Source organism: Diadema antillarum, unplaced genomic scaffold (assembly GCF_040938485.1).
Source record: "Diadema antillarum isolate AM-2024a unplaced genomic scaffold, OU_Dant_1.0 seq00001804_RagTag, whole genome shotgun sequence".
Taxonomy (NCBI): domain Eukaryota; kingdom Metazoa; phylum Echinodermata; class Echinoidea; order Diadematoida; family Diadematidae; genus Diadema; species Diadema antillarum.
This window is the reverse complement of record NW_027272480.1, coordinates 51695-62559: the sequence shown is the minus strand read 5'-3', so window position 1 is coordinate 62559 and position 10865 is coordinate 51695. Positions and strand designations below refer to the sequence as shown.

The window sequence follows — 10865 nt, the reverse complement described above, 5'->3', positions numbered from 1 at the left end:
ATATAGACTAGGGTTTAATTCTAATATTGGCAAAACAGGGCTATTTTTTACTCTTCTTTCCCATAAGATGGCAAAATAAAATAGCTTTGACTTGCCCATGAACAATATCCATTGTGTCAGGATTACTCTACTGTTGTCTGTAAAAAAAAAAAAAATGTATTGTTTTGCCACCATGGTATACATGTAACAAATATCTAGTCAGTATACAGTTATTGGCTACTAATGTAAATCTTTCTATTTTCCACAAATTTTATTTTTCTTTCTGTTTGTAAATACATGCATCTGGTACAGTACTTCGTTGACCGTACATTATTTTGTACCTTGATCACATTCATTGTGAAAAAAAAATAAACAGAAATATAATGTTTCTATAAATCAAAATAGTAATTTGTTACCTACAGTTTGCAACACATGTGTTTCTGTTGTTCTGGCCAGTTAGTTTTTAGGCTGTATTTTGTGTTATAATCACAAAGTTTGTTATTAGAATTTTGGTTCTGTAATATAAGTACATGTACGTACATATACTTATCATGCCTGAATATTGTTACATGTATTAAGGCAGCTGATAATGCACAAACCCTATGTACACAGTAGTTTTCATGTTCTGAATCTCTTTTATTCATTTACACTGGTAATGCTGACATGATAGACAAGTGCTATCATCTGAGAAGGGCCTAGGATGAATAATAGTTATGTAACAAATGTCTTTTTGCCTTTATTATAAGTGTTGTTGAGGGCGTACATAGTGTACGTCCGAAACGGCGGTCGTGTACGTCCGAAACTGTACGTCCGAAACAAAAAACAAACATAAAAATTTCCATGTTAATTGTCTAAATTGCTAATTCTTTTTATGTTTCTACATCATTTCACATCTACTTTAACTGATATTATGTGAATTTTTAGAAAAATATTGCATACTTCACAGAACTTTGCTACTGAACTTACGAAGTCAGAAAATTCACTTTTTCTGTGTACGTCCGAACACATGCTATCTTTTAATCATTCCAAGGTCACTGAGGTCTTGGCATAATTTTTTCATAGTTAATTGTTTTGTACTGACCACTTGTCATATCATGGCCAGAAAAAAGTTTCATATTTTCAATCTTTGTATCTTGGGCAGCTAAATAATGTGTTCAAAATGTACGTCCGAATTTATGGAATTGCCCCCCTGTTAACAATGTACATATTTATCTGTTATACTGTACTACAACCGATGAAATACTGGTACAAAATATGATACAAACAACATACAAAACAGTGAAATGAACACAAGAAACCTAACTACGTTTGTACATCAAAAGTCATCAAGAACAGAATTAGGAAAGGGGAGAATGACTAGTCCCATGTCTATTGAAGCGAAGTGTGACAATGAAAAACTAACAAACCCTGAAATTGTGTATTTCATTAAAATAGATTTAAAACAACTTGTACTTTTAAATCAGTGGTGAAGTCAGCTATTAAATGGGATGTCTGTTAAAGAGATAACTGAATCACTAAACTACTGAAATCACTAAGCACATCATACCAGAAAAGTGATGTTGCATGGCAAAATTAAAGTGGTCAGGATATTGCCATCAGAGGAGATCAACTTAATGATCACTTTGTTGGTCTGTTTATTTGTTTGTTTTTTGTTCGTTTGCAGGAAGAAACTGGAGTGGCAGGCTATTCTAGCTTTGGTGTCGTGCTCAAAGCTTCGGATATTGACACGAGATGGAATACAAAGATGCGTTGTCGCTGTGTGCTACGATCTGCACCATCGGCCTCTTTCTCACTGGAATGTAAGCACAGTTTGACCTTGATCTACTGGCCATGCTGGGACCGGCAGGCATCCGGATAAGCGATTTGGCCGGATAAGAGACATATGCTCAAATACAGCACTTTTTAGCATTATATGTCATGCTAGGAGTATACACGTGCTATTAACAATCTATTGTTTCTTTGATACTGTACCTAGCAGCTGTCCTTATTTATGACAAACACTGCTGATATCAAGGTGTCTCAAATACTGGGGGTATAACCATATATCTCTATAATCTCTCTTTCGAAAGCAAAGTGTTGGTTCTATGTCCATTTCCATGGGTCTATTTCACTCTTTGGTAGGTCTATAAACAAACGATCACCATATTACTAATCTTTCAGCTACAGTGTTATAGCTTGATTGAGTTACAGTCCCTTGCAATGATTGGAATATGTCCTGCCGTGTATTCACACAATAACGGTTGAACATATGGTTGTTTTGAGTGAGATTTGGCACTGAAAATACGTGAAAACTTTTTTTTTTTTTAAAGTCAGAAAGTCGATGTCTGGATAACAGAGAGATCCATATAATTGATGGCTGTATAGGTAATCAAGGTCAGACTGTACAAGAATGACTTAAAAGTAGAGTTTGGCTAACGGGACAGACTATGGTTCTCTGTATCTCATTTTAGGAGAACAACTATCAGTTCTACTGCATATTTTTTAATGTATTCATCCTTGTAGTCTTAGTTATAAGGGTGTTTTGATGCAGTTATGAAAAGAATCATTCTTTCTTCCAAGGATTATTTGTTTTTGCTTGTTTGGAAATGATGTTCGGTTTTACTTGTAGGATAACTTTTGAGCCAAATGATAATTTGATAAATTTTTGTCAAAATAATGAAATACAGAACTGCTGGTACCACTGTAATTGAAATTAAGAAAAAAGAAAGAAAGAAAGGATGATACTGTAACTGCTTATCAGTGTCACAACACCTAATTGGAAAATGTAATACAATGTATTAACCTCCTAATGTGTGTTAATTGCCACTTTGATCTCTCTACTCTCAGACAAATCTGCATGAAAATCCGTTCTCAGGGCAACACACAAAACATCTCTGTTTTCCCGTTTGTGGCTGCAGTTGTGAAGTAAGTTGAACAAAACTGTTGATTCAAATTCATGAAATTCTTCCGTCGAGATGTTTTCATTGCAACTAATTGACAAATTACCCTACATTGACGTAAATAAGCACTGAATTGTTCAGTGTTTTAGTAGTGGCCATGGTAATAGAAATCATAGGTGTTCGAGCAGGATTCGAACCTACATCCTCCTGATCGCTGGACAGGGGTCATCTCCACTAGACCACCGAGCTTCTGCCCGACAGCATGTGTCGGTTCTAATCCTTATAGCATGCAGGGAGTACTGATCAATTCAGTGCTTACTTACGTTGATGTAGGGCAATTTGTCAATCAGTTAATCAGTTGAAACACTTGATATTCTGCCTACTTGCATCTGAGCCGTTATGATATTGTTGTTTTTTTTTTTTAAATGATTAATCCTATTGTAGCATATTCTGAGAGGAGATCTTTCAGAAGGCTCAGCACTCTAATTCATATTGCAGCCTTGGAGCTTCTTTGAAGGATACTGACTAAAATAACATCCATGACTGTAGCATCAACTGCACTCATTTCCTCTGTGACATAATAGGGAGCTTTAGATTTTGACACGCGGACGTTTGAGCCGACGCTTGCGCTGGACGTTCTCCTCTCCCTGCGTCGTGTGGAAAAGTAGCTTTTATTAGATTACGCTGGGACGCAACGTATAAAAAATAAAATCGCGTCCCCATATTATCAGTGCATGAAGAAGCTCTCTACGTCGCAAACTGTGCGGACGTGAAAATAGCCCAGTACGCGCAGTGAAAAACTCAGGCGACGCAAGCTAAAAATAGATTGACTTTACGCTCGCTACTGCGTACGCTCAGAACATGTTTTTTTCCTTTGAACGTCTGCGCGTCTAAAATCTAAAGCTCCCTATTAACAAATTGTGACACCTGAAATAAATGAAGTGAATGTTCTAATATAAGTACTGAGGTTTGATATCTAAATTTGGTTTTGCTCGACCCTGAAGTTTGGAATGGTTTGAAACCCCCAAAACCTTCCATATCTTGAAGCACGTTAATATGTTGTTTTAATTCTATCTAATTTGGCTACCCAACTAATCTGTTGCACATGTGAATGCACCTAAACATCACAGATAACTTCCTGAAAATTGTGTCTATATGGATGCTACAGTCTAGCATTTCACTTTTTCCTCTGTGGTAAGGTTAATGAATGAAGTATTCAGTAGGACAAATTGTATGTCATTTGAAAGTTTAGAGTCCAGAGGATGAAAGAAAATAGGAAATCAGTATTTTGGGAGCATCACTATCAGATATTTATGGAGAGGAATCATGTCCACTCAATGGCAATAGAGGGTGCTGTTTGTGTTGGTAAGATTAGCTGTGTACCTTTACAGCCTTTCTTTTCTGTTCAGCTGTAATGTCGCAAGACCACAAATCCTCCTCAACATAATGTTTCATACCTTGTTAAAGGGACAGTATAGTTTTGGTTTAAATGTGGATTCAGATTTTAACTTTTTTTTTTGAAATGATTAGGAACTGCTTGTATGAAATATTATATTTTCATCAAATGAACTTTCTCACAGAATTGTATGCTCCTAAATATTGCATATTGATGGCTTCTAATTATTTTGCAAAAAGTTAAAGTTTGAATAATAGAATCCCCATCTCAACTAAACTATACCATCCCTTTAATTCATTTTCTTTCGTTATTCACACAGTACAATTTTGTGGACCAAGTATGGTGTACTAACAGAAGATATGACAGTTATACTCACCAATGGTGTTGGCATAGTTCTACAGATTCTGTACATCATCATCTATTACCTGAATACAAATGACAAGGTGAGATCATAATGACCTTTAACCATTTATGTGCTCCGGCTCTGAGCTTTAACAACATCCCAATTTTTTTAATTGCTATTCAGTAATCCGTCCAGATTTCATTGAGTTGTAAAATCAGTAGCAAACCCATCAGATGGAACAATGAGCGTTAAAGGCATAATTAACCGTTTGCAGATGAAACAAAAACCCAGCATTAGTGCTTCAAAATAGTTCTAAAATGTGAGTTGGGGATAGAAACAACCGGTGTAAAGATTTTAATCAGCATAATCGATGTTGATTATTGTCAAATATACAAAGTGTGCACAGTACAGTTATAATAAAATTGTTTCCAGACTAAACCATCTACAGTTATGGTTTAATGAGAAAAACAGTGATATCTCCTTTTAGGCTTTATTGCAAAAATTTTATGTGTTGGATGTTTTGTGATACAACTGACCTACATGTACAGTATGCATCAAAAGTGGTATCTTGAACATTTTTTAAATTACTGATCCCAAAGGTAAACAGGACCTTGAACCCTTATGTGCTCTGGCTCTAAGCGTTAATAACCTCCCAAATTTTTTAATTGCTATTCAGTAATCAGATCAGATTTATCGAGTTGTAAAATCTGTAGCAAACCCATTCAGATGGAACAATGTGTCTTACTTAACCCGTTGAGGACGGACTGATTTTGCTACAACACACATTTCCCATAGACACCTGCCCGAGTACACTCGGGACTCATCCTCAACGGGTTAAAGTCCAACAGGAAGGCCATGGTAACAAACTAGGAACTGGATCTAAACCTGCATTCATTAGCAATTTGTTTTACAGACATTTATGACATCAGCATGAAAGTATTCCAGTGTGTGTGCCAGTTGGTGATCAATGCACAGCAAGGGTTACATTGAAATCTTATTGCCTAACACATTTCTGTTTTTCAGAAAGTGGCCATCACTGTCTGTTGAACCCAGATATATATTTTGGGGAGAAATTTTCCTCCAAAATTTCTCAACTACTATTTTTGCCCAAGCTGATTTAGAAAGAGCTTCCACTGTTCTTCATTATCACATGCTACTGAAGTTTATGAATAATGAAAGTGACCTGATTTACAGTACTTTTGAAATGAATCTTTCCAAAAAGAAGGTGAAAACAAATCTGTCATTGATTAACAATGTAACAAGCCACAGTAAAAATCACTGATATTTAGTAGCAGGGCTTATCCAATCATGTGACATTCTATTACCTCAATGTTGATAGTTTGCCAATCTCTGATATTTATGCAAAATGCAGAAAGATGTCCATTCCAAGCTACTATATGCAGCCCTCATTGTCTACCCCACCCTTGGTGCTATCAAGTTTGTTACCATGACGACCGAGACTGCAGTACACTACATTGGTCTCATAGCTGCCTGCGGATCGGTCGTAATGTACGGCTCACCGCTCAGCGTTGTGGTAAGTTCTGTGATCTTATTGCTTGCATCATAGCCAAGGCATATAAAGATATGGAATGACTTTTTAGTGGCGGCAGAACAATATAGACCGATTCGGGTCCGTTGAGGGCAGCAGACAATTTCGGTCGTAATGTACGGCTCACCGCTCAGCGTTGTGGTAAGTTCTGTGATCTTATTGCTTGCATCATAGCCAAGGCATATAAAGATATGGAATGACTTTGTAGTGGCGGCAGAACAATATAGACCGATTCGGGTCCGTTGAGGGCAGCAGACAATTTGTGGCACTGGGCGCAGCCATTAGCTCAAATTGCGGTGTCCCAGCCTACCCCCCCCCCCCCCTCCTCTCCCCCACCTTCCGGGCAACATGTTTATCGCGCACTTGTTAGCAGGATTTGCGCATTAAGCAAGTGTTCGTGCACTCTGTACGAGACGCCTATTGGCTATTAAAAACAACCGTGCATCAGTTTTTCATTCCGTGCGCATGCTAATGTAGGGAGGGGGATGGGGGAGTGGGAGGGGGGATCGGATGGGACACAGCAGTAATGGCGCTGCCCATGCCGATAATACACAAAGCGCGTCACAGAATCGGTCTATAGACAGACCAGGAAAACCGACACCAGTAACCCCGTTACTGTTGACTCAAATTCCTTTTTCATGCTGCCATGTGAAAGACTGTGTACAGATTGGCTCTCTCAGTCTTCTTCTTCATACCCACAAATTTAGCTCTTTCATCAGAATGACTGGCTGGTCATCATCATTTTAGAAGAAGTATGACCAGCATTTTGGCATTTTTGCCTTGCTTTGGCCACCAAACCATCCCACAAGCATGTTCACAACATCTGGGGATATTTTTGTGTACATTTTCAGTATTTTCAGTACATTCCATGTGCTACCCATTGCCGAATGTGAAGTCCACCAAAATTCGTAACATTATAGTACTGGTAGTCAAGCAACATAGAGAAAATAAGACAAAATTGTCTTTGAAAAAAAAAAAGAAATCCTTTTCTAGGATATCAGAAAGAGCACTTGACCTACACGTAGCTCATCCAGAATGCATTTAGAAATGATATGCTCTAACATTTCTCCATTATAGGTTTCAGGAATGTACTCTTTTTATAGATTATTTTGTAATGCCTTTATGATTATGCTTCTTTGTATCAATTTATAAGTGTGACTTTCCAAATAGTTGTGCAGCTCTTCTGTAGATATTATAGAGTTCCTGTCTGTAGAGGGCAGTGCACAGGATTGACCAGAAATTTGTCTTGGTAACTTTCGAATGAACCATCCCAATCAATTCCTCAATCAATCACTGGGTGTCTTATTAATTTTTCTGCTTTTACTAAATCCACATACACTTGGGGAAACTTCTGTTTTAATGCCTGTCCTCCAATCTGCTTCTTGTTGTCTTTTTTTTTTTCAGTCGCAGGTTGTTCGGACGAAGAGCACGGAGAGCCTTCCGTTCTCCCTCTCATTTGCGGGGTTTGTCGTTTCCATCCAGTGGTTTCTCTATGGCCGTGTAGTGCAGGACTCCTTCATCCAGGTGAGCCATCTGACAGAAAATGTGGTTGACAAGGGTGACAGTAAGGGCAGTTCGATTTGTTTTATTTGTCCACAAAGACACTTTAGTCATATAACATCCAGAAACCTCTAGATCTCTAGAATGTTTGTATGACTCGTGAATTGGCAACATATTTTAGAAGGTTGATGTTCCTGTTTCTTTCACAAATTGACAAGATTTGGCTAATTTCCTTCTAATTTTTCTGGAGTTTTCAGAAAGATTGCCAGATCCATATAAACTTTCTACAATATAAGACTTGCAGTGATATTCAGATTTAATGAGTACAGGATGACAATTTCTGTATCAAATTTGTCATGTGACTTTATGAATCTAAATGCATGCACCCATCTGTGGTGCATTGTTATGTTACCTGTACAGAGTCTGAGTTCATAAAAGGAAGAAAAATGCGCACACAGCTGACTTCCCGGACAATGTAATCTTTACAGCTTTGTAATAATTATTTCATTCTTTTGAAAAAATATTTTGATGGTAATGAAGTAGGACAAATTAAATATCAATTTTAAGCTTAGCATCTAACAAATTCAAATCTGTTGAAAACCAAGGTATTATTTCTCCGACATTATATGGCATTCGTGATGATGCATCATGTTATGTACTTTCTTTTTATCATCCTATTGTATCTCAGTTGCCAAACTTCTTGGGTATGCTGCTAGGGGCTCTCCAACTGGCGCTCTTTGTGTGGTATCCCAGTTCCTCGCGGAAGTACGACCTCTCCGGGCCATCGAGCATCATATGAAAATGTCATACCTTTGGGACGCAAGCACCATGAATATTTGGAAGTGACGAGGCCCGGTCCTCAGCAATGTGAACGCTTCTGAGAGAGCGTGGAAAGGGATTACATGGGGAAAAGAGTACACTTTTGTCATGTAATACATTATATGCCACCTGTGTGCTCTTGTTGCAAGGAAGAAATGATAAGATAGACATTTTAATAGGTGATTGTGCTATTACGCTAGGAGGCAGGCGGCGTGAGGGATAAAGGCAGAGGAACTCCGGGTGGTTATTGGCTCCGTGGTGGAGGGAGATTGGTGTTTGTCTGATGGAAATGTGATGAACCAATTATGGAAGGAGATTGCCCAATTGGACAAAGATGTGGTGATTTTTATGGTTGCCCTGAGGGCGGCATGAATATTTTTATTAAAGTACACATGTAATTTGTAGATGTAGCAGGCGACAGAAGATGAGCATGTATTTTTATAGAGTACTGTTGATACAGAACCTACAATTACGAGACAATCACAAACACGCACACACACTCACACACAAACACAAGCTCATACAACTGAAGTGTTGGTGGGATATGAATTGAAATATTGTAAGAATTGAAAAATGAAATTATCCAAATGATAATGAAACACAATCAGGATACGGAAAGGATAGATATTTTGTGAGTATTTTCAAAGTATTAAAACAAGATATGTTTTAACAGACGAGAAGGATATATTTTTAGTCTTCATAAACTACAAATTCTAGAGGCTTGTCTAGAGACTACAACAAATGTAAGTGGTCAGGTGGCGATATATCCATCAAAGTCAAATTTTTCTTAATGTGTTCCTTTAATTTGTCGACATTCATTGATGAACCCACCATAGGACAATGCTGAAACCCCGATGCGAGATGGAGAAAATCAGGAGGTATGCGATTTGAAGTTATGAAGTAAAATCAAATGCTGATGGAGGAGTTTCTTATCTTGAACTGTCTACGTGTCACATTTACACTTCTGATGGTATAGTATGTCCCCCCCAAAAATTACAACCGCATTTTTGCATTGATAACTTCCAATATGATTAAACTGTCTTCATGCTACTTCAGGGTCTTAAAATACAACATCTTAGCTATATTGTGCAGAAAACCCCGTTAAATTTGACCACGTGGTGACAGAGAATGTGGATTTTTGTAGAGCATGTCATGGGTCTGATTCTTCCAAGTTTATCACGTGGATGCTCGTGGAACTGCATAATGTGTGAACACAATGGACAGAACTTGGAGGGAAGGGATTCCAGACATGCTCTACAAAACCTTATTTCTCTTTGACCACTTAAGCAAATCGGATGGGGTTTTCTGTAAGTTGTGGGCAATAAGTTATAGTTTCATACCCTGAAATTGCATTTGGATTGATTCACTATCTTTAAAGATATCATTGCGGAGGGTCCCGTTTTATTTATATATATATATTTTTAGACATACGGTATAGGGTCTCTGGTAAATCCACCACATTCCTGTTTGTTGGGGGCAACCAAAACATGAAAGGGCATTTGCATGATGCAGTACCATATGTCCCCCCCCCCCCCCCCAAAAAAAAAAAAAAAAAATTACAACGGGACCCTTCGCAACGATAACTTTAAAAATAGTGAATCATTCCAAATACAATTTCAAGGCATGAAACTATAACTTATTACCCATGTCTTGCAGAAATCCCCATCCGATTTGCTTCAGTGGTCAAAGAGAAATGAGGATTTTGGTAGAGCATGTCAGGAATCCCTTTCCTCTAAGTTCTGTCCATTGTGTTCACACATTAATATGCAGTTCCAAGAGCATCCAAGTGCCTATTAAACTTGAAAGAATCACATCCACAACATGCTTCACAACGATCCACAATTCTCTGTGACCACTGAACCAAATTGAATGGGGTTTTCTGCAAAATGTAGGTAAGATTTTATCTTTGTAGACCCTGAAGTAGCATTCAGACAGTTTAATCATATAGGACGTTATCAATGCAAATATCCAATTGTAATTTTTTTGGGACATACTGTATTGGTCCTTGCCTGATGGCCTGGTGGAGAATTTGGGGAAATGATTTCCTTTGGTAACGTACTGTCTTTTTCAGTGCATTCATTTCACTGTCTCTCTTTTTAATTCTTTGCCTAACCCCATTTGGTGCAGTCGATTACCATAAGAAAAACAAAAATGATAGAAAATAAAGCCAGTAAGACTCATGCACATACCTCATAGGACAACCTTTCTACAGTGCCCATGCTGCAAGGTGCTCTATCGCACTTGGAAAATGTTGAGTTATTTTGCTGTTTCCTTCATCTGTGCACGCAGTCCTGTGGCATATTAAAGTAATCCAAAACAACAGAAAAATGGTCCCCCACCAAAAAAAGAAAGAAAGAAAGAAAAAGAAATGATAAAAATATATATAGATTTTGTATTCTT

General features: G+C 37.8%; 1 protein-coding gene across 1 annotated transcript; it reads left to right on the top strand.

Moving 5' to 3' along the window:
* Window positions 1-1648: 1648 nt before the first annotated feature.
* LOC139712419 (sugar transporter SWEET1-like) lies at window positions 1649-9697 on the top strand. The gene is made up of 6 exons (XM_071624241.1): window positions 1649-1778; window positions 2806-2883; window positions 4574-4697; window positions 5970-6131; window positions 7551-7670; window positions 8335-9697. The coding sequence occupies exons 1-6, from the start codon at window positions 1711-1713 to the stop codon at window positions 8443-8445; spliced, it is 663 nt and encodes a 220-aa protein (XP_071480342.1). The 5' UTR covers window positions 1649-1710; the 3' UTR covers window positions 8446-9697.
* Window positions 9698-10865: the final 1168 nt, after the last annotated feature.

Bases quoted from the DNA above. Each gene is read 5' to 3' on its own strand.
- LOC139712419 (XM_071624241.1), top strand. From the start codon at position 1,711: ATGGAATACAAAGATGCGTTGTCGCTGTGTGCTACGATCTGCACCATC. The intron at 2,884-4,573 runs GTAAGTTGAACA...TTATTCACACAG, and splicing joins TTTGTGGCTGCAGTTGTGAA to TACAATTTTGTGGACCAAGT. The intron at 4,698-5,969 runs GTGAGATCATAA...TGCAAAATGCAG, and splicing joins ACCTGAATACAAATGACAAG to AAAGATGTCCATTCCAAGCT.